The sequence below is a fragment of the Pieris brassicae genome, chromosome 9, assembly GCF_905147105.1.
Source record: "Pieris brassicae chromosome 9, ilPieBrab1.1, whole genome shotgun sequence".
Lineage (NCBI taxonomy): Eukaryota > Metazoa > Arthropoda > Insecta > Lepidoptera > Pieridae > Pieris > Pieris brassicae.
The window spans coordinates 9,152,263-9,178,109 of record NC_059673.1 but is presented as its reverse complement, the minus strand read 5'-3'; the positions used below and the strand labels follow the sequence as shown (position 1 = coordinate 9,178,109).

General features: G+C 32.4%; 1 protein-coding gene across 2 annotated transcripts in view; it reads right to left on the bottom strand.

The window, feature by feature from the left end:
• Positions 1-58: 58 nt before the first annotated feature.
• The window catches only part of LOC123714200 (galanin receptor type 3), a 33,634-nt gene continuing 7,845 nt past the window's right edge, over positions 59-25,847 (bottom strand). The window contains exons 2-6 of one of the 2 annotated variants that reach the window (XM_045668390.1): positions 3,589-3,699; positions 2,477-2,601; positions 1,792-1,967; positions 1,051-1,192; positions 59-893 (exon numbers count right to left, since the gene is read on the bottom strand). In XM_045668390.1, the coding sequence (XP_045524346.1) occupies positions 214-893; positions 1,051-1,192; positions 1,792-1,967; positions 2,477-2,582 (1,104 nt within the window). In that variant the 5' untranslated portion in view covers positions 2,583-2,601; positions 3,589-3,699 and the 3' untranslated portion in view covers positions 59-213. The remainder of the gene's footprint in view (positions 894-1,050; positions 1,193-1,791; positions 1,968-2,476; positions 2,602-3,588; positions 3,700-25,847) is intronic. The other variant, XM_045668388.1, reaches the window with a different exon arrangement.

Genomic DNA, 25,847 nt, shown 5'->3' with positions numbered 1-25,847 from the left:
TCGTTTATCACCTCATTACTTACTTATGGCGCCATTAACGAGCAATAAAACAAAAACCAGTGTTTCATACACTTTATTGCTTCACGGATATTATTCTCCATAAAATCTTATACAACCATGTTTATAACGATGAATAGAGCACGCTCATGCGAGTAGACTATACGAGGCACTGAAAGACAGGAATCACAGATCAAAGAGTTTAGAAAAGTAGTATCAATAGAGGAAACTGGAAGGAGGGGGCCGCGGGGAGGGAGCAGGACGAGCGAGGCGAGGGTGAAACGCTCCCAACGCTGCCTCGTTTGTTGATGACGGCCTTTCTTCTCTTACCCTCAACTGAGGAATACGCCATGCAGCACAAGCTGCAGTGAGCGCATGTCTATTTAATACCCAATAAGCTGCGGCATTCATAGCGGAATGTGCATGGCCTAATAACAAGGCATACTGCGACATCACTAAGGGAGCATTTAGACCGAACGCGCTGCATATCACTATGGCTGCAAACGGACACCAGCAGGCTGCGAATATAGCAGCGATTCCTATGAGAACATTTCCCAATCTTCTACGGGATCGAAGCGTTGACGTTTGCGGTTGTGGACCGAGGAGACTCGGCTGCAGTTTCTTGGATCTGACATCACCGACGTCAACTGCGTCTCGTCTTTCCCGAGGGCCGACGCCAGCTACTATAATCACATGTGTCGGTCGTCGAATCAAAGGAACTGGTAGGGGCAATTCTCCATGCGCTGCCCGCGCCGTGAGGGACAGAGCTGTGAGCTTCACGCGGACACTCCAATGACATCTTGTGACTGCAATCACTGGCACGCAGAATGTGACTACTGCGTGCGCTGCGGCCAGCGGTGGGCATGATAGACATGTCGCTATTACGGTTACTCCACCTGCAATTTTTACAAAAATAAGTTATCATGCTTTTATACAAGAGAGCATCAATATGCGACATATGTTAAAAAGATGCGAATTACTAATTGTGGTTTGTAAAATACATCTGGCCAAAATATCAGAGAATGTTATATTCATTTGTTCTACAATACTTACCCAGTATGAGAGCGGATATCCAAACAACAGCCACAGCGAGGAAAGGTCTGTCACATAAAGAGCCGCGACCCCGCCTCACCGCACCACATCGGTCCGCTGCCATGGCAACCAGAGATAGAGTACTGGCCGCCACAGGGAACGACTGGCCACCAGCGAATACAACCAAATTATTGTGTTAGATTACAATAGACAGTGCCTTTTAAAAGTACATACATATTGCATTCTCAAATCGGTATTGTTAAGATTTTCTTTTCTTTAAAATATTAATAATTGCGTTATAACGAAAATAAGTTTGGAATTTAATTCAACAACTAACGACGCAACGTCAACAAGTCAAACATCATTAAAAATACGTCATAGAATTATGAAGTAAAATATTTTTCAGAAAACCATTACAAAATGCATTCAATATAAATGAAATTTGCGTCATTTCAATAAGATAATATTAATGAAAGATAAATTTTCCCGCGACTCTCTAAAATTAATTGAATTAAAATGAAATGTCTTCAGAATAAACGCCGCACCGGACTGAAAACTATTAAGTGGCTGTTTCAGCTTAATACCTAAAGAGCTTGCTTTTAAACTCGTTTCTTAATATGTTTAAACTTATACAGGTCTCAAGTAAAACTTGATAATGTATAGAGCTGCAGGATTCAACTTTTACACTGCACCGATTACTATTTGAAATATTTATTTATTAAATATTCTATGATTACTTTTCATTTTATTAAATATGTATACCTCAATATAAAATGTAAAATGGCAAGGGGTTTGCTGGTGATGCACTGCTCGTGTAGCGGCCAGTGGAGCGCTAGCTGCGCACACCAAAAGGTCAGCTGCGCACGCGCTTAGTAATTGCGGTGTGCGCAGTCTGGATGCGCCGCCACTTGCCAATGCTGCCATTAGACTTACATTTCCTGAAAAAACAACATTAATTTATTCTGAAAATAAGAAGTATGTTTCGCACGTCTCCTAAGCGTGATTAAACAGTCTTTTGGACATCAATCTATATTGGAATGTATTGATCACCACAGGACGATAATTGTGATGAACTCTAACTGAACAATTAATAACGTTCGAAGGTTATAAAATGGTCAAATATTTTTTTTTACTAATGTTATATTCCCATAGTGAAAACGATTGGAAAAGCCGCACTCATAATGAACGAACTATCTATTGTAAAGTGTATTTCATATTCAGAACATAACGGATAAAGATAAATGGATATATTTCCCTAAAGATAATCAGTGTTATTTTATTTAAACATGATTTCCTACCATGTTATTACACCAAAACAAAGACCTATTTTTTGTTTGTTACGCCGTCGTTTCAAAGTCGCAAATTATATTCAAATTTGTATTTATCATAAATATACACTGTAATACGTCTAGAGACACAAATTAAATAACTTAAAATAGGTACTGACCAATAATGCCAATGACAGACACTAGCACATAGAGCACGATCAGCACGGCTACATGGGCCGGCGTCCGATCCTCGTCCGCTCCCTCCGCGCTCCAGTTACCGTACATTGCGATGCATCACTGGAATCTGAAAAATTTGATAGATAAAAGTCGAAATTTACTAAACCTTGCTTTTTCATATTATTATTATTACACTTCCTAAACGCATCATATTCGTTTTACATTTTTATTCAAAGTCAAAGATCATTTATTAATATAGGTAACACAATGTACACCTATGAACGTCAAAAAGAAATATACATTAAATGCTTCTAATTTTACATTTACTGCCAGTTCTCAAATCGAGGGCGTAGAACGGAAGAGACGAACTGGCAATAAACTCTCCGCCACTCTTTTTAATCGCTACGTTGTTTTTTTTATTACACAACGTTTGTAAGGAGCTGCAACCATTGCACCATGTTCCACATGACATCTTAAGTAATAAATAATAATAAAATAAATTAAAAACTCAGGTTGTCAAAGATCCTCTATCAGCAAGAGGCATGGTGAAATAGGAACAGAAACTTACGTGGCACTTCGTGGGAACAACACGCAAATACATAGTCGAAATAACTAACATCACTGCATACACGAATTCAAGTACGACCAATCACCACAAGTAGCACCCGTTCATGAGTTTGACGCATGGCCAGCCATCAGCCCCGTCGCCATATTTTAGGGAGAGAGACGTCACATTGACACAAGCAATGACATTTAAGCGAGCATGACGATCCTTGAAATGTGAACTTGGCTACGTAAGAAATGGATGCATTCACGTTACCTCTTTATCCTGGAGCAATTTATATCCAAGCACTAGGATCGTTTAAATATTCATTTATATTATATTAGGCCTTAGCAAGCACTTTTACTTTAATGAACGATTTAAATTTATTTATTGACCACACTTGTATCTCACTAGGAATTTTCTTGAAAAAACGTATATAATTGACTTTCACATTCTATATTATCGTTTTCGCCAGAAATCAAATTAAAAATATCAAGGTAATGCCCACTATGCGTTATCTTCTATATTAGATTAAAACGATAATATATGTAATGTGATGAGTTTGTTTACTATGGCTCAATGGTGACTAGTGACAATAATCCCAGCTGATAGATGAGTAGACGCATCATGGTGGCAAATCGCTGCTACTTATCCCTTCGTAGATATTTCCGATCACGACTTCTGAAAAAGAATACCAAGTTTGTTCTGTACAAAACTCTTCTGCGACCAGTGCTCACTTATGGCTCTGAAACCTGGCCCCTTATTAAGAAAGACGAGATTTCTCTCCTTATTGTCGAGCGGAAGATTCTTCGAAGAATCTTTGGTCCTGTTTGACGACTAAAGGACTGGCTTATAAATACACCCTACGCAGTGTTAGGATTTCTTCTGAGATTCCTATGTTGTGTGTAACTACATCCTTTTTAGTATGTAGTTACCCACTTTATTCATTCACCCACTGACTCACTCACTCACACATTTGCACCCACACACTCACTCATGCACTCAAGCGTGTTGATAACAGTTGAAAAATCAAAAACAAAAATAAATAAAATAAAGTATTTCGGAGAGTAGTTTCAGATGTAATTAAATTATATGAAAATATTCTAAGGAATGTATAATTAAGTTTGTTATGGAAGAGCTGGGAACCCTGACACAGGTATTTTTTACTTGAAAGGTTTCCCAAATTTGTAATGCATATGTACTTAAAATGAATAAACACATTTTTATTTATTATGTTTGCGACAACGGTGTTTGGCATATTCGCTACAATGAAGAACTTTATAACATCCTAGACGACGCCAACATCGTCCAATTCATAAATTGCAACAGGCTCAAGTGGCGGGGACATGTGCACCGAATGGCGAACGATAGAAGCCCAAGGTTACTGAACTACAACCCAGTGGCAATAGAAAATCCGATTGACCGAGGCTGCGTGGGATGGAGTTGTGAAGGACCTCGAAACAATACGTTCGGAGGTTCAGAGGTTCGCAAGCGGAAGCTGGAAGCACTGGATAGTTTGCGATGATGAAGTGTACTTGAGGAGGCTAGAGCCCACAAGCCTATATATATATATATGTATAACCAACCATTGATGATGATATAACCTAACAAACAAAATTTCAATAAAATAAAAAAGTTTTTAATAATGTATTTAAATTTTGCTGTATTTATTAATGGCGACGGCCGTTATGATACCCGAAAAATACAATCACATCGTCATCTTTTTTCTTTAAAAAACCAAAGAATGCTGACTGATTTCTATTTACTCTATTTATACATTGTTTGTTTGATTGCTTGTGGTGTAAATTGTGCGAAATAAGTCTATTAAAACATACTTTCTAGTTGAATAATTACAAGAAGTTCACAACACTGCGACGTTGCCGGACCGTGCAAAGATAATAAATCAACATCGACATGTTTTTAATTTAATTTAGTTTGAAAATTCTTTTTTAGAAAGAAAAAACTTTTTTACCGGATTGAAGCTATGTAAAATTATAAACTTATAATTATTTTACATAAATTTAAATTTTTCCGACATTTCGCGTGCTTTACAGCGCTCGTGGTCACGGTGACTGAAGACAAAAGGTGTTGAATGTCAAAAAGTATCACAGCTGTTAAGAAAGTTGTATTATCTGTATTTATTACCCCGGATGTCGAAGAATTCTTTTTTTAAATTTTAACTTATATTATTTTAATATTTGCAACGTTGTAGTACGAATAGTAACAGGCAGTTTAATTTATTCATATTGTCTTTAAAAAAATGTAAATACATGCTGAGAATACCGCGAGAATATAATAGAAGTATATATATATATTGCTATAAAAATCAAAAGATGTCTTCTCAACGTAGTGAAAATGAATCTAAAAGGGTTTTCTAATCGTGAATCCCAAGAGGAAAATCGCAAAGATAACGACGTAACGAATGAATCGCTTTGTCTAGACAACATCGCGCTGCAGTTTTAGATTTCCCTCGCTTTTCTAAATTCTCACACCCGCCAATAACCTTGCGGTAATTTTGCGACGTAGCTATTTAATGTTAACTTTATTTTATTTGTGAGTAGTGTTGGCTTAGTGGCTTTAGCGTGTGACTTATCCCTGAGGTCGTAGTTTCTATCCCCGAGTGTGCAAAAAAGGATTTTCTTTCTATGTGCGCATTAAACATTAGCTCGAACGGTGAAGGAAAACATCGTGACGAAACCGACTTGCCTTAGTCCCAAAAAGTCGACGGCGTGCGTTAGGCACGTCAGATTAACAAATGATCATGAAACAGATACAGAAATCTGAGGCTCAGACCTAAAAAGGCTGTAGAGCCATTGATTTATTTTTATGTTATTTGTAGTATACTTAGATAATACTAGCTGCCCCCGCGAACTTCGTTTCTCCTTAATGTGGTTTTAGTTAGCTTAATATCGTGACACAAAAGAATAATTTAAGTGTATTATCGTCACTATAATTTGAATTTGATTTACACTTCGGTCTAAGTAACACGTGGTTGGCTATGCTAACACCAAAAATTAAATAACTAGAAATAATTGAATTTCACGGTATTTCGTTTACTACAAAATAAATTTCATTTATACTTTAGCCTCAATAACAGGTGGTAATCATGATATTTAATTGTAGTTTATATGACACGTTTGTCGGTTTACCATAGCAGTTGATTACTTACTCAATCCAGTCGAAAAGTATCGACATCTATTAGAATCTTTTGGAGTTAACAGATAATTGTGACTATCAATTAATTATAAACAAATAATTTGCAATAAAATAAAATTGCGACTATAATTAAAGATCTAAGCTATTAGTGTCAGCTCGATGTAAGAACAAACCGTCATATTCTTAAAACATTCTGTAAAAATCATTTGACCTTTGTGGTACTGAATTCATGATCGCGATCAGTTTATAAACGGAGCAGCGTCAGTACTCTGTTTCAAAATAATAGTATTCTCAATATCGGTGGCGCTGATGTTGCAACCTCGAATGCGCGCAAGTCGGAATGTCAATTGAAACTACAGAGTACCCGCAGTAACATCTCGAGTGAGACTGAAAATTACCAATCAAATTGTAAATCTACTCCTCCGAGATTTTCGACGTCAGCTTGAAACACAAATATAATATATAATTTTTCTGTACTGATCGTTATAGATTATAATAATATTTTTGTTTGTAATACTTATAAATCTATTAATTTGTCTACAAAGACTTTAAAAAAAATTATAATCTCTATCCACGTCTTTCAAAGTAATTAGTTTTTCGAGTCTTCAACGTATACGCACTTAAGAACTTCATTAACCTCACGTATTACGAACGCACCTAATTGAAAAATCATTAAATATGTGTAGGATACCTTAATAATTAAGACAAAGAATCATCTCTAAAACCACTACCGTGTTCATGAAGATTCCATCGATTTATAACCATTTATAACCATCTTCCTTATTTCATCATTAGTCACAATGGCATTCATAATTCGTCTATAAAAGCCTGACTAACGATTTAAAATTGAAAACAATTTTAATTTTACGTATGTCAACAATTTTGCAAGTACAAACTTTAGAAAAATTAAAGCGCCGTAACTTATTCCAACGCGAAAAGTTTCGCAAAAATTATTTTCTTAAATGCTATTATCGTTGTTATTTTTTCTTAAGTGTCTTTTTATGAAATATTATACATTGAACTTTTTAAGTATGACGTTATGGCGACATTATTCAGGAATCGTAAATACCTTATGTATTATAACTGTGTATATTTTCTCAATCGCGCTACCTAGAGTGGTAGCAATTTGTACTCGTTGGTTTGTAATTACGTAAAAGGTTGAGGTAAGTATGTCCAGTTTTATGTTAAAAATAGTAAATACTTTTATGAGAAAATAAGATAGAAATTTTTCGCTTTTGTCTCCCTATACAAAAAGATAGTTTAAAACCCACGTTTCACGACACGTAACTAGAAATTCAAATCTAATTTTCTTGTGACCTTCATCAAAAAAGGGAATTTATATGTTTTCGAATCACGTACGTCTTAGAACGCCTCCTCAATGCAAATAAGTATATAAATAAGCGAGGGAATATATTAGCGAAGAAGGTCTAAAGATGAATTGGGCCTTTAGCCCTGACACTTGCAAATAATGTGATCATTATTACAATATTGTACCTTTTACATTCGTTCGTTTTGGAAGAAAAATTCCCAACTGTATTGCTCCTGTTTAAATATGTGATGTCCATTTTAAATACCAACTAACAGATATACGTGGTATTTCTTACGAATAATGCTTGCCTTGCACTTTGTAGATTATATTCCTAAGTCCATAGAAAGGTTTTTACGCATTTGCAAAAAACATCCTGAGTTAGAGTCTGAATACACGGCCTCAGAGTAATACACAAACACAAAATACATAATATACACGTTTTTCAAAATGTATAATAATAGTGTAGTAAGTATCATGAAGTGCGCTCAAAGCTGCTTTGAGTAATGGAATCTCTGAAGTGTTCTCTTTCAAAAGAGTTTAAAATGTAATTTTATAAAGGCTTCAGCTCTAGTTTAATTAATATTCTGATGAGTTTAATAAAACAATCATGAATAAATTCCAAAGTTTATAATAGAAGTTTGCGCTTTTCGTTTAAAAAAAAATTCCGAGCTCAAAGAATAATTGAAGTAGAAACAGAAGTATACCTCATGGCCGGCAACGTATTCGCTGTCTTGCATTCCTGCCTTGCGATTAAATAACTCACTTATTTAACTCTCAAAGCGGATTCTGCTCTTTGGCATTCTGATAACCACTACAAAAGTGCCGATCGAGTGATGTTGTTACATTTGGAACTAAAGTTTGACATTCATAATACTTATGCGCAAAAAAAATTAGGCATTTGGTATTCTAATAATGTCAATTGACATCTCATGTATTTTAAATTAAGCAGTAAAGTCGAATTTTTACGTCAAATTAAAAGTTGCTCTTTCCTTGGTGATTTACAAGTGACATGGCAATTTTTTGCGAATAAAACTTGTTTTATGTGAAAATGTTCTAACATAGGGCCTGTATGAATGAATGAATATGTACTTTCGGCGTTAGGTTACAAAATAATATTTACAAATACAGCATACAGCATGTAAAAAACACATCTATAAGCTTAGTGAAATAGAACTTTGTTGCTGTTACAGAAGACACGTTTCCAATTTAAACCTCTATTTCAAGAAACAAACGATGTAAACACTTAAAATAGATAGGTATATGTATATCTATAGATGGCGAAGAAAATGTAGTCAGGAAACGACCAATTGGTTTCGCGGCATTTTTACTTTCGCTTTTTTCCAATAACTAAGAAATTGGTATTGACGAAACCTACAATATTCATCTATTTAATATCTATCTTCTGTCTGTCTATCTCATTATTATTATCTGATAAACAGATGAATAAAGAAAAAGATAAAATTATAATTTTATCTCGGGTCCAATTTTTCGATGCATACTTGATCGTGCCTTGTCTCCAACAGACACAAGACGAGAAATAGTGAAATAGTGTGTTAAAAGATATTTTTATTATTTTGTATTTTTATTAACCAATCAAATAACAGCGCACAACAATGTATATTTTTAATGTCTGCTTAGCCATTATTATTATTATTATTATTTTACGCGGTTATTCCATAAATTGGTAGTATGACGGGCATACGCTACGTTAATCATTAAACCTGGTAGTCTTAAAATGAATAGTAGATTTAATTTTTATAACAGAACAATATTATTAGATATATATATATAATAATCATTATAATCTTAAATACGGTAATACAATTTTTCATATTAAAATCATAGTGAAAAAATCAACTATAACAAGTTGTAATCATTGTTGTTTGAACTGTATTCAAAAATTAGAAATAGAAAAATTAGATTTTAATTGATTCGGTTTAATACCTCTTCTTAACAATGATTCTGTTACGCTGGTATAATTGACAGGGTGGTAAGTAGTGAGCTCTCTTCCTCGTTCTTGACGACTACCACTGATGGCTGTAATACAATGGTTTTCTGTTTAAATTGTAAATTGTGAGATGTACTGCCACATGGCAAATAAATTTTAAACGACGAAAATTATATATTTAACTAGTTTGATTAGGATAAACTTAAGTGGCGAGTAGTATCTTAGTGTAAGTTTAAAGAAACTTAGGTATATAGTTTTTGTTAATATTGAGTGCTAGCAATTTCACTTTTCAACTTGATGATAAAATCAATGTTGATCTCTTGAATGTATACTGTCTGGGTTTCGTCCTGGCCATATCACGACGACTGTGTTAGTCAGAGTTGAGAAATTCTAATGGGACTTAGATCTATTAATATTTCTGGTTCTCTATCTAATGGGCGCGATCAGTGCATTAAGATCAGCGATTGCATGTCTAAGTGGAGTTCGATTGAATCCGCAGGGAACCCCAGACTCTTCCAGATTCTCGGGGTAGTTCTCTTTTTGTCTTTCAACTAATTTTCATTTTTACGCAAATGATCTTCAAATTTATGTTCAATCAAGTCACGATGAGCTCCCGCAAGTCATACTCAAACTAACAAACAAAATAATTTTATTCATATAGGTAAACAAGTACACTTATGAACGTCAGAAAAGAAGTTAAATTAATTGAAAATATACATTTACTACCAGTTCGCAAGTCAATGGCGAAGAGCGGGCAAAAAGAACTGGCAAGAAACCTTTCGCCACTCTTTTTTAATAGCTAAGTTTTGAGTCGCACAACTTGTTTGAATTGAAGCAAATCAATCCAAAGGTTTAGGATCATTTAAATTTTAAATATTCTGTTTTATATTTGGTCTAAGAAAGTACGACCATATCTCGGCGTTCCGTAAGTGTCTAGGCTGTTTCACAATATTCTACAGTTTACTATTATTCGATTTATTTAATCCAACGAGACCAGCAACTTACCATCTCTTATCGTCTAAAGATTTTAACCTAAAAGTGTTTTCAATCCAATATATATATATATATATATATATATATATATATATAATCTTATAATATATAAATACATATTTACAATCCATTTTGAAAAAACATTCCAAGCAAAAACTGTCGACCACTCTTATTACACTGTAGTCTTTTAAGGTTATATGTTTAAAAATATGAATTTAGCCGTACACGCAAGTTTGCTGGAACCTCAGGAGAATTTTTCTCATAGATTATACTCAATCACTGTCCAAATTTGACTCATTACTTCCCTAACATTAAACATCTATCGCTAAAACCTCTTCGGGATGTCCCCTTGGGATTTGAAACGAACCAACAAATTTTCAGGCGTCCTTTCACAATACAATTTAGACTAAACTTTACAAACGACACATTCACTACCCTATTATGTTGACATAGAGTTTGAAATTGAATATATTATGCAATTTTAAGACGTTTACAAGTGTAAGGATTAAGTGGAGGTCCCTTAATTTGTAGGACCCAAGAGTACTGTTACGTAAAGTAGCTGTTACCTTAGGACGGATTTAATTTGAATAAGATTTTTGGTATAACTTGAAACTTAATTAATCTTCGCTGTTTTAGAAGTTCTATTTAATTCGTGATTGATATAGTAGCAAGTGCCACGAGAGTTGCTCTTTTTGTTGTTAAGTTTAGTTTAAATTGGGCTGTTAAAAAAAATATTTTCTTTTTAATGAATAATTTACAAGCTTAAGAAGAAATACTTAATAATAAATCACTACAATAGGGTTTAATGTTGTCCTTTTTGTAGAAATAATTTTATTACAATATGATCTTATTATTCAAATTCATTATTACTATACAACGTTTATGTAATTGTTAAATTATTCTTTTTTTATTTTTATGTTAAAGGAGACAAACGGGCAGAGAACCTGATGTTAAGTAATACCGCCCATGGCCAAAAGGCTCGCAATCGCGCTGCCAGTCTTTTTATAATTGGTACACTGTTTTCTCGAAGGAAAAATTGGTTCGGTGGGCAGCTTGTTCCACAAAGTGGCGTTGTAAAGGTTTGTTAAGGATATAAATTGTGTTTAAATCCTTTACAAAGGCTTTATATAAATTTTATGTGAATTATTAACATATTTTATATGCCTTCTATTCTCTCTTCCTATTTCTATTTAATCCATACCAAGAGCAGAATTCTTACATCGTGAAATTCGTGTGCGTAACGTTAACCTAATAGAGCCTTCCTTTGAGAGCCAAGAGGGTTGTGACGAAATAGTTAACACAGTTCAGCAGTCAACAATGAGATCAATAGCGTCTATTGGTCTTCTAACTCCATTCATAGGGTGACAATGATTATTAAAATCCCTTGAATTTTGATGGATTCTATGTTGTCGAGACCTTTTAAACTCTGTGTCTAGTTTTAAATGTAACGTTGTCATCTTCTATGATAATTCTCTATAAGAAGCCTTAATTGGATATTATAATAAGCCTTAGTTTTCTATTTATACAATTTTTAATTATTACGGACTTTAAGGTCTATAATATTATAATAATTTATGCTTAAAGTACTCAGGTTCAAGTGCATAGTCGTTAATAAAGATTTAGGTTGGCGCATGGTAGATAGTATTGGTGACCCAGAGATGGTGCTTTCTCCCTCAACGTGTAGCTATCGCGATACAGCTTGGAAAAACTGCCAACGTAGAGGTATACTGCCACAGAGACTAAAGTTTACACATATATTTTAGTCTTCTATTTATCCATTTTTAAATATTATTATTACTAGGTAAGGTAATATTTAGGTAAAAGGTAACATAATATTTGCAAATCTAATACTATTTGTTTACATAGACATAAAAATTATTCTACGACTTTTTTTAATGAATTGCGTAATTATTTGAACATAAAGAATCTACGTTACGCGTTTACAATAATAACTATAGTCATAATATTTTTGGTTTTTACGTAATATCGAATAAGATTTACTTTAACTCTAAGATAGAGAGCTGTGAGTAAGATTAGGTGTATCTGGTGTTTTACAGAAAAGTTACATTAACCATATGTTTTTTTAGGTGAAGTGAAGTGAAAATTGTTTTAGGTCTGCATTCGTAAACGTATTAAATTTTTCCACGAATACTTAAAAGTCTTGTCGCCTAACTGCCACACTCACTTCTTCATTTTGTCGCCGCCAACGAATTCAATTACGACGCACGAAAGAAAAAGCCCAGTGGAATAGGTCACACATTTAATCGAACAATTAGTACTGTGTTAAAACAAGATATTTTAGTATCAAATATAAATCGTCTCTGAGTTTTGACTAAGTCAAAGACAAAGCTATAACCTAATTATTAGATAGTGAGAAAATAAATTTTTTTTTAGAATAATATCAGATACATAATTTCGTTCAATATATTAGAATTCGCAGCTAGTGGACGTCATCGTATGATTAATTGGAGTTGCCAATAGTTTCTCCTGTAAATTGGCAATGACGCGCGCCGTTGATATAATTTATAAACTTTGTAAAGAAACTTTCTTAACAGCCTTATACGAGCGGAGAATATGGCGTTTAAGGTTTGCTATACACGCACAATCTATAGAAATAATTTAATAATTTTTCACTTATAAATATAACTGTATATAATAATAAAGTGTATAAAATTACATATAATAATATTCATAAAAAATATTTATTCATATAGGTTACACAATTTATATACACTTACGAGGATACATAAAAAAATGTTTGTAAGGAGCTGTAACCATTACTAATTAACTATTAAAAAATCATAAACACCTACGAATACACTCTCACCCCACAGATAACATTGGGAACAACACACAAACACGTAGATTGATGCTTCCGTGAATCAAAGTAGAAATAATAAATACACGACTTTAAATCTATAAAAATGGTTCTTATGTTTTGACAGTATCTTTCTCGAGCTCCGTTTTCTAAAAAGATAATAAATTATACTTTACGCGTTTTGTGTACTCTTATATCTCTTACGAATGTAAAGAACTTGATAACAAACGTTTCTATGTGTTGAGGCAATTAGGACTAATGCGGGATAATTATACTGAGATTACGTAAGGGATATCTTCGAGATGATCAATAATTACAAGCAGGTTTGCTTTACACTTGATAACTAAGATTGAGGGACGTCCGCAGATATTTACTACTGAACGCTATTTTCTTTCCCACGTATTCTGCCCTAGAACAAATCTAAAAGCATTATGTTTCAACTTATAAGGGAACTGTATTAAAAATACATGTAATTATAAAATTGTTTTTTTTTTGCGTAAATATTGTTTAATCCAGTTGAATGAAATTGAAGGGAATGAATTGAGAATGTTTTTTTTATATTTCTTGAGTATTAGTGAGTTTCGTTAGTAATAAAAGTTATATTTATGCCGCTATTGATACCATGTGCTATTGAGGTGATTACAAATAGTTATACCTTAAACATTTTATTCCTAGTCGTCTGGATGTAGAATCGTCATAATCCGCAAAGAGTAATGAAATTCGAAAATTTACGTTTACGAGATGAGGCCATAAACGTTGTTTTATCATGCATAATATACGTAACACAGAAATATAAAATACAAACGTACTAATGTGTTAGTAGTTTTCATAGCTGTTATAACTTTTTAATTACTAACATTATTAAATACTTTAAAAGGAACGTACTCTCTTTCTGTTATTATTAGGTTATACCTAGTACTATTCAATATTTTTTATTGCTTCTTTAGCTACACTAATGACAGTATTGACCAGTTAACTACACTTGTTAATAATAATATAAATTAGTGGCCAATAATAAAAGTTCACTTATAACTTTAGTGAAGTGCTCTGTGCTTATATTCTTTAATAATTATTAATGATAGTATTGAGCTGAAGAATATATACCATAAAAAACTTATCACTTTAGCTTCATCTCATGTCTATATCTAATTGCATAATAAAATTAAAGTGGTATATTTTATTTTATTCAATCGCAAATGAAGCTAAGTTCAGATTTTCAACCAATGAGTGGAAGCATTTCATTTCAACTAAACCGTCACAAAAAGAGAAATAAAGAAATTGAAAATACAAATTCAATTAACGATCATTGTTTGGGCTTTTAAAAATACAGAATCCATCTGTTCAGCGTATATCAAATGTGAACAATTGGGTGAATATGGTTTAAATAATAGGGATTGCATTATTCAAACTGTATTAAATGTGTTTTGTCACTCATTGTTCATTTCGAAATACAGTTTTTGCACATAACGCATATTACGTATACGAATATACTATTATAAAGGCTTCATCACACCGAAAACCCTTGCTGACCCTTGCCGACCCTGCCGGTCAAGTGTCAAGAGAGGAGTTAAAGCAGAGTCTGTTAGACATTACTTCATTGTATATGAAAATGAATTAAGAAAAATTAAACCGACTTTAAATACCGGCCAATTTACTTAGTGGAAGGTATATATAGAAAAATCTCTGTATCTCTTTGTAACTTTTAGTTTCCGAGAAAACTAGTGGAGAAACAATTCGCATACGAAATTTAGCACACGCAGAAGCCCAAAGAACTAATCTTATTTTTTATAGCACAGGGGTCAAACGTGCAGGAAGCTCATCTGATGTTAAGTGATACCATCGTCCATTGACACTCTCAATACCTGCAAGCTCGCAATTGCGTTGCCGGCCTTTTAAGAATTGGTATGCTCTTTTCTTGAAGGAATCTTTGTCCAAATAAGCGCGAAAATAACTTCAACTTTGGATAATATCTGTAATTTTTTATTTAGTCTAATTTATTTAGTAATAGTAATGTTTTGATGACTTCACAAAAATATCAAAATATTTAAAATTCTTTAGTTTGAATTGAATAAGAAATTAATTTATGGCTTTTATCTTGTAGAAAATTCCAAACTTATTTCTAAAGTGCGTATGAAAAAGTTCTCTAATTTCGTCGGTTAGCAAATGCTAAAGTAGCAATTTTCATCCAAGTTCTGAGCCAGTTGACTATTTGTTAACACGACTTTCACAAAAAGTAATTGATTCAACAGAACGTGACCAAATTATTTGTGAGCCAAGTAATGAACCTTTGGTATCCGTCGCAAATCAAATAAACCCCGGGCAAATGGTTTAACAGGGTTCTTTTATAATTATTATTTGTAATTGTAATGAAGCAAATAGAGTGTTTGATTACAGATTTTTTATGGTTCAGCGTTATACATTATTTGAATGTTACTTAAAAGTAAAAGAAAAATATATTTCTTTCGTTAAATATACTATTGAACTCGTCGTATGGCGCTGACCTCGCCCAACTGTAAAATCAATAGTGATTTCAGTTTAATGACTGAATAACTGGTTATTAATTAGTTTGTCTATAATTAAATATACACAACGTCATGTAGGGACGAAACCAAATTATGGCAAAGCTCTCTTGATGCCCATGGCGTTGCAAATATAGAATCGCTGTCAATATTGACCTGCGTTCTTGCATCTTTTATTAATTGAATTTACGATATGCAAAAGCACGCCAAATTAATATGTATCACCAGCACTAAAAGTGATAGATATAGAAGCTCTTTTGTAGCCTTATAATTTATAGCACATATATGTATATGTATGTGTAGCACACTGAAGGCATTTCTTATGACATGATTATACATTTATAAGTTATTTCGCACACAAGACTCATTATGCTTTTAAAATATTACTTCAAGGCATGTCTAGCTTTTTAACACGCAGCTTTAAGGGCTTAGGGCTTTGGTGCGCTGTCCATGCACCTTTGTTTACTAACCAATACTAATATAAAAAAACTAAATCTGAATTGTTACGAGCCCATTAAACAAAATATGGATTAATGTTGTAAAATGAATAAGTATCATGTATTACTAAAACGGTCTGATATTTGTAACACAACGTTTAAAATCTGATGTTATATCGACGATGGATATATTTTGCTCCATGTAAAAGTTAAAGTCATACACTTAAGGGCATTTGGATTGATGCCAAAACATTTATCTCAAATGCGCTAGAGAGATACTATATTTTCAGGTCGTTTTTCCAAAATCCTATCTCCATTACCATGAAACATTAGGATTAGATGGGTATAGGTTAGGTTTTGAATATAAGGGTCAGTATCCAAATTGGAAAACGATATTATCAAGTTTATGAATGCTGAAATTATTTTACTAGCGAAATATTTTTTTCACTCTTTTTATATTTTAACAGACTTTGATTAATAAAAACGCTGAAGGATAAATCTATCTACCAGTAAATAAATTCGTCTGGAAACGAATTGAAAACAATCTTTAATTACGGTAAAAAGGATTTTGGATAAAAAGGTTTGTTAGATAGATGTTCGAACAGTAATTGGTAACTTTGTTTAAGCCACCTGATAACGGTGCTATATCAAGCCGAAGTTTTTTTTAATTTTATCGCTTATTAGTTTAATAGTAAACTTTTAATTAATAGGATTTTAATTATTCTTAGAATTTACATGCAATACCATAGTAAAGTTCCATTCAAAAACGACAATCAAACTTTTGTCTAACTTCAAGTCATCTTAAATCACATTTTTAAATATATTTGTCAGTGCCCGAGACGAGATTGTATCTTAAGATACAGATTAGGTAGGTAAAAAATAATTAGTATTGTATGTACTAAGGTCATTTATTTTATTAATTAGCAATAAGTAGATTACTACTAATTGTAACATTTACATCAAAATATAATATTATTATTATATTAAGAAATCCGTAAGGACTTACCGCGTCTAATTGAACATGAACTCGTTTGAAGTTAATACGAGAATACAAATTGAACAAATTATATCCGTGGTTTCATTATTCGCACACAAAACTCCTTTGTGTTTCAACTAGGTCAATGTATTTGATACTCCAGTTTCAACAGGTATTGCGTGGCAGAAATATTTCAAAATTCAGACAAAATTTAATCCCATATTTTTATTAGAGGCTGTATGTCCAACGTAATTGAGATGAGTGGGCTGGGTCTGTCGGGGCTAAGATCGTGACAGATTAATTTAATTTTGTTTAGAATTGGTTTTTCTATGAGAACAGGAACAGACCAAATATTTTAAGTGAACGTTTTCTTTAACTCCTCAGTATTGAGAGCTTTTCTTACTACATTGAATTTTACCATAAGAAATTGATGCAACTGAATGCCTATAACTAAGAATGAGAAAAAAAATACAAATAACGAGGTATTTTTTTATAAAGTTGGTATAAAATCACAGGTTAACAAAGTATTAGAATAATTTTAAAGAGAAAATTACCCTAACTACTGACGGAATCGATATCTATATTGTTGATTCACTGGGTAATAAAACTTTTAGCATTGGAAAACGTACTTTTAACAGATATCTTTAACTACAACATTGTGTCATAATATACGAAGGCCCAAAACTATATGTAACATTAAGTACTCAATTATAAATAAAATATATATCTACGAATAACCTTGTAGATCAATGCCTTTAAGTACTTTATTGAATTTATGGTGAAGCGATTTAATGGAAGTACAGCTTTACATTGAAGTGCGACACATACGACGCCTACGGCACTCTCCTGTGTTGTTTTCCCTATTATTCCTATGTTATATATATATAAATATTCAAAGAGTTCACGCACTGTGTTTGTACGAGCCAAGGCTGTACATTTTGCTCACTCAGGCTTTCTTAGTTTTATAAGCGTGATGATCCCTATGTACGTGCCAAGGCTCGCAGATTTTGCTCATTTACAAGCATGACAATTTCCTATATATGTGCCATGGCTGTACATTTTGACAACTTATAAGCTTGACGATTTCCTAAATCGTCGGAGTTACGCCCCGAGAGTATAGCCAGATGCAGGCACTCTTTTCTACATTACATTTATTCGTTTCATAGCAATTAACTAAGTCATGGAAGTTACACCCCGAGAGCATAGCCAGACGTAGGCACTTTCTTTGACTGTTAAAATTGCATTTATTCGGTACATAGCAATTAGCACGTCAGTATTTCGCTCATATTCTAATATAGAGTAAACCAATAAACCTCTATTATTTAAAGCCCCCGGTGACCCAGGAGCCGTTCAGTGTTCTTATATCTATTAGCGTTTCTCAGAAACAAGAAAAATATTGGGATAATTGAACATAAGTAACAACTTCTTCCAGACGCCGTAATTTTTTTGGGTCTAACGCAAACTGGTTTCCCAAAGATGTATTCCTTCCGAATATTAAATGCGCACATAGAAAGAAAGTCCATTGTTGCACAGCCGGGAATCGAACCTATGACCTCAGGGATGAGAGTCCCTCGCTGAAGATACTAAGCGATACTGCTCTTTTAAATTAGATACTGTTGTTATACATTTGTCACGATATACAGATTGCATTGATGGTTAATACCTAATTCTAGGTTTCTCATGCATATTCAATAGGCAGAACAAACAACAAACGGGAGCAATTTGAAATTGTGATCCACAATAATCACACGAAGAGAGTGTCACCGAGCTTCAGTTATCCAAAGTTTGGTTGATTAAATTTAGCCTTTTTGGTCAACGAAAATTTAATTTAAAAAATAATAATATTTTTCTAAAAATCGTGACTCGAATATATGCTTGTGTGCCATATTATGGAAAAAAATGGAATACTATATTTAAAGAATGATTCAACTTAGACAGGAAATTTTATACGCGGATAGGTAGTAAGCGACTGTTAATTAAGCAAGCGCAATGAGAGATCTTTATAATTCCGACTGAATATATTTTAATTATATATTCTTAATACGATTGTAATTATATTGACAAATATATGCACTTTAAGGTGAACCTAGCTTAAGTTATGTTTTTACTAGATTATAATATTTTTATTCACTTACGTAAATCCAATAACAGTGAATTTAATTGAATAAATCAATATATCATTCAAGAGTATAAAATCCTTTTTTTATTTTATATCATATCGTATAGATATTTGGAAAAATACCACATGTTCCTTATCCTATTTTATTTATCCTAAACAGCGAAAAGAAATTGTATATGCTAAGTATGAGATAAGCTCAAAGTTTTACTTTTTTACTTTCTACATTGCTAATACCGCTTTTGTATATGTGACATTTAGATAAGTGTCATGTTCACTCTCCAAAGCGTGAAACATTTTCATGTATCAACTGAAAGCAAGCCATTAGAAGAAAAATAAAACGTGAAAAGCGTTGTCATAAAATACTTACACTTTTCGATGTTTGTGTGATCTATAATATTGATGAATAAAAAATAGCATTGAAAACAACCGAATGTTATATGGAGACATCTGTAGCTATCCCCAGTGTATTACGAGGCAAAATCATTTATGTGATGGTTTCGAAAGTAAAAGACTTTTTGCAGCAACAAACGGATGACGGCCTTGCGACTAAATAGCAATAGAGCTATAGCAATAACTTCTTTTTTAAATTTCAATTCATCTTTAAATCATATCTCTTAATGTTAGATCCAAGTTCAATTCCCAAACCCCATTTGTAGAATATCTAGAATACTGGGTCCTGTCCATCACACTTAAATATTTGTACCTATGGCGCGTATATAAGCGCGTAGGCGCTGTCTCCGACACTTTTGACATATTTTTATGTTTTCAGAGTGAATTCACAGTAGCAATATTGTGTGTTATGTGTTTAATATTATAAACTTTATTATATATTTTTTTCTTGATACTATCTTATTGGCATAGTCTGTAAGGATAATGTATTTATTTATTTCTGTAAATAAATATTTTTTATTTGTGAGCTGGTATAATTTAACCTTTTCTATTCGATTGACATTTAAATAAAAACTTCTGAATCACCCCTCGTTGATGAAAATTGTAAAGCACTCGAAGCAAGTTATATAAGTAATTTAATAAATTCGCTTCTTTATATTTATTCTTTAGAGAAACTGGCAAAACTCGCTCTGTCTCGGTCTGTGTCTTCTTAATACAACATTAATTTATCATCATTTACACCGCAATATTGGGGCAGTTATGCTAATTGGTTTTATATATTATTAATTGTAAGCAAAATATTATTTACCCAATATTTGTAACAAGTTATACCGAACGCTCTTGCTGAATTATCGCTGTTTGAGAGGTTAACGAGATCTTAATTACATTGCCCATGTAAATTTTCATTACATTAATTACATTAAATTAATTATGACACAGTGGAAGTTTAATTTGGGTTTAAATTCAACAAAATCATTGGAAAATCTTTCTTTGTAATGGAGTTCTTTTTCACAATGTTGTTCATAAACTAGTTTAACGTATTTTTTATAAGATTCACTTATTTAAAAATCCTGGTAATTACAGTAACTAAAATATATCGTAGAAACTAAAATAATGTAACTAATTATATTATCAATTCAGAAAGTAAAATTCGTAATTACAAAAAGTTGGTATAATTTCATAAATAGCTTGTTTCAAAATGAATTAATTAACACGTTATTCAACATCCCTTTTTTATTCTGCTTAAAACTTTTCCGGGATTCTGTCAAAACTTTACTTACATTCGACTAATAAACATCCTTTTTTCAGTTAGTTTATCCAACGGGTATAAAAAAGAATTAATTAATAAAATATACCACTATATGACTGTATACGAGCCCTGATGCAAAATAGAACGTGTAGTGTGAAATTTTCTCTGTGAGATTATTCTAACTTCATTATTTTTGTATATTTAAAATAGAAAAAAATCATGTTTTAAATTTCTATTATTCGAACCTTGAACATAAGGAAATCACGACCACTTTGATATGTTATATTCTTTAACTTCAACAATAAAAGGAGTGCAAAATCGGAAACATTTGGATCGAAAATACCGATGGAAAGTTACATTAGTTATGACCCTGAGCGACATAAATTATTTTTATTAATGTAATCAAGCTACCAAATTTCATGTTCAGGGATTAACAAAGAATATGTTATGGATATATAAAACATATTTTAATAAATTAAGATAGATTGATAGATTTTATTATTATTTGTATAGAGATTTTACTATTTATTAATTTTTAATTAATATTATTAGTACTATGTAGGTTAAGACATTTTTAAAACGATCGGTAAGAATAAAGTTTAAATAGATGTCAGAAGAAATATACATAGTACATGATAGTGATGTGATCATCATGGAATCTCATGGAAGATCAAAAATATCGCTTTACTGAATTGACCCCGAGGGTGCATGCCCCCTAGCGACGTAGACAGCGAAGCTACTTTGTATTGTGCTGCTGTGTATTGTGTAGTAAGTAACCTTTACACATTAATGCTTTTTTGAATGTGAATAATATGTGTTTTGAATCTGTTTAAAGGTAGTTCTAATATTTGACAAGGAATCATGTTATAGCAATATATACTTAACCAATAAGTGAAGTATTTATTTTCTGCAACCTGTAAGATGTCTGGAAATGTTACCCTTGTTTCTTGTATAGTATTGTGAATGTCACAGTTCTGTAAATCAGAACATTACTACGCACAGAAACGATACAGTTGTAGGTACTAAGTGAAGTGCCTGGTTTTAAGCAATAAATTGACCTAATAAGTTTTTGTAAGATAAAAATCGATTGTAAATCTGCTGCTTTGCCCCATAAAAGAATTCCATACAACTTAACGCTGAAAAGTAACTAAAATATCAACTGATAGATATTCATTGGACAAAATAAAATATGAACAAAAATTATTGAGATTTTCCGTTTTCAGTCGAACAACCTTTTCAGGTCTTGCAATAAACAGTTTAAGATAAATAAAAAGTCACAAGTGATGAATAAACGGGGAGAATTTTCACGTTTGGAAAAGGATAAACTCAAAATGGTTGAATATCTTAATTCCCTTTAGAAGTAGGTAACCTGCTGCCGCAGTGGTAAAACTTTTCAGCGTTCGTAATTCACGAGCTATATTAAAATAAATAGTAACTTCGATTGACTGCGGCTGAGAAATTTGAAGATTAAGTTTCTTTTATTATATTTGTTTTGAAATAACTGCTAATTCGACATTCCAGTAAAATTTGTAGGTCTATAGAAATACGTCAAAATTTTATTTATTGAGTTGGACATTATAAGTATAATAATTGTGTGCATTGTAATCCACAAGATTGTTTAGTGTGGTACATACATACATTGATGTGCTAGCGTTTTCTAGGTTTCTAATTCTAATACAGGGTAGGTAGGCTTCTGCCCTAAAGTCCATTTGTCATGTTCAACAAATTCAAATTGTAATTATTATAACTTCTAAAAACATCAACAGCTAACAAGTTTTACAAATAAAAAAAGCAAAGACGCAAAATAAATTAAAAGACCAATGTTGGCATAAAATTACTTAACGAATTCAAAAGAGAATATATTAAAATGTTCTCCATAATTAAATACTGTAGAATAATTTATCGCGAAATTTAAAATGTAGGTTATTTTATCATGTTTATGAAAACGAAGCTTTATGACTGAGTGAAAAGTTTTATACGGGTTTGGGCACGACTGGGCGACGCCGGTTACGCCATTGTTTGCTAGTCCTACTAAATTAAGCTTTATAAGGTACACCATCGGTTTCATTTATGAATTTTGTCAGTTACCTAGATAGCATTAGAGTTTTAATAGCTTCAACAAAAGCTCATTTCATAATAAACTCGCATAGTCGATTGTAAAAAACAAGTGATAATGTTGTAACAAGAGCGGTATCGGCCATGCGACTTAGGCATGCCGTAGTCCTTCAAGCTCGAAGTTGTGGATTTTCGGACTATGTGTACAAATACCTTACATCTTGCTGGTGGTGGTGCTTGTTTTAAATCTAAAAGTCAACAACATGAGTCACGCATAAAAGCCTTATCGCCTACTTTTCTATTAGGTTTACTAATCAAAAACAGTTATTAAATTATTAAGCCTGTATTTGTTAATGTTGAGTACAGTATAAAGTGTTTTACGACTGCAAAACAATTTTTTTCTCTTTACCTTTAGGCAAGGCGAAATCTTTGTTATGTGTAAATCACTTAAAACCCCTGGTGGATACACAAACAAAATAATCGCTATGATGATGATTATAAACTTCTATCTTAATTGATACAGTGGTTTTAGCTGCCAAATGAAACATCCAAAAGAGTAGGTTTATCATATTAGTAGCTTCAGGCACAAGCTCTTTAATGCCAGGTTAAGCGTGAACCACACTGAATGCAACGTTGAATCACACAATACTAACGTTATCCGAAGTTATCCTAAGAATATATGAAACAAAAGATGACCATGAAGCCCTATTTCATCCAAATCAAATAAATTTACAAACGTTTTACAATGTCGATGTTCCCTCAAGACATTTAATTGAGATTTCTTATAAAGATATGAGAGCAATTTTTTTTACCACGATGTTACAGAGCTTAGCAGCAATGTCGAGTTATGTAAATAATTTAAATATTCGCATTTACATCAGCAAAAGAACTTTTATTTTAATGACTACTTTATACGCGGATTTGTTTTATACAATATTTTTGAAATATTGCCCAAACAACTTCTTTTCTATATATTATTAGCATAGATTCTTCTAACATCGACAATTTCCAAAGAAATACTCTCTTATTAAAAATATTATACTACTATTTTTTTCCACGGAATATACATAATTCAAATACATAATATGATTTATTATTTAGTTTCGGCTAATTCGCACCCAAAATGAATATAAATATAATACAAGTTGTCTATATCCGCAAGCCGTTGCTACGACCTATTTTCATACTGTATTTATATTATCGACGTCTTAGTCATTTTCTTCCCTTTAGTACCAAAACCTCACTGGCGCAATCTCTCCTCCTGCCTTTACTGGACTACGCCGATTCTTGCTCCTCCGATCTTAACGAGGAATTGCTAAATAGACTGGATCGTCTCCAAAATTTCTGTATCAGATTTATATTCGGTCTAAGAAAGTACGATCATATCTCTGCGTTCCGTAAGCGGCTAGGCTGGTTGCCAATTCGTCAGCGACGTGATGCTCTTGTTCTTCATCTCTTATATTCCATCCTGTTCAACCCTAAAACTCCTTCCTATCTCAAAAATAATTTCAATTTTTTGGGAGCCCATAACTATAGCTTACGCTCTTCCGAAAACTATACCCTTGAAATCCCATCTCATAACTCCTCCTTTCTTGGCGATTCCTTTAAGGTCTCCGCAGTTAGGCTATGGAATTCACTTCCCGTCCCTATTCGCTTAGCTCCTTCTTTATCTTCCTTTAAATTTCTTCTGTACAAACATTACCTGTCCACATCGTATCCCTAACTTTCTTACTAACTACTAACTGACGTGAGACTTATCTTAAATTATCGTGATTTATGTGTCTTTTTACTCTTTAATGTATCTTTAATATTTTATTCCTGTTTAGTTTTTGTTTTAATAACTGTGTATTACATGTATTTTGCACTACTTGCCTATCTTATTTAATACATTTCTTTTTTCTTTACTCACAGTGGTTGCCTGGAAGAGATCGCTCGTAAGCGATAAGGCCGCCAGTTGCCCTCCTTTTGATTTAATTATGTTAATTTTTATTTTTATTTTGTAGTGTAACGAAGTGTAAATAAATATTGTATTTTGTATTTTGTATTGTAAAATTGTAAATTTATTTTTGTAAATTTATAATTGTAAATTTATTTTTTCTGTTTCATTCGAAGAAACATTCTACGCGCTATGTTAAAAAATATTGTTATTCTAGTAAATAAAATAATTAAAGCATAAAGAAGTGAATAAAATAAAATAAAAAATCATAATAATTTCTAATAAATAATATAATTTTCTCCAGGCCAAGGTTAAGCTTATTGAGGCGAGCGATTAACGAGAAAATGTGTTCATAAATATGTGTGCAAGACACAAATCCAAGATGTAAGGGCAATCAAACACCCCCAACTTATTATTGCTACCATTTAAATTTTGCTTAAAAAAATAACAATGATAATTTTTAGTTGAGGCCTTACCCGAGATCTGATCCAGCCAACTCAAGATCTTCAACTACTACATTCGTATTAATAAATACAAGAAATATAATTATTATGTCACGGATTACAATTACATATATCATTTCGTTTATTGTTTTGAATGATATGCTATACAAACTATATAAGAATTAACGTGATTATTAATGAGTATTGAAATTAACTAAACAATTTGATTCTATAATAAGAATGCTATATCTACTAACCGTTATTTGACCACGAACCACAAAGTCCAAATAATCATATTGTGGTTTTATCAGAAAACTGATTACTATTTTTGAACCTATTTACTGTACTATGAGTTTCACTTTAACAAGTAAATGTATTCTAGCCTTTCAGTAAAGTACTAATTAGTGGAGGTTTCTTTCTTTATTCTATTCAAAATCCTTAACTTATTTTACTTTCTGAGAACTTATAACTCAATGAAATT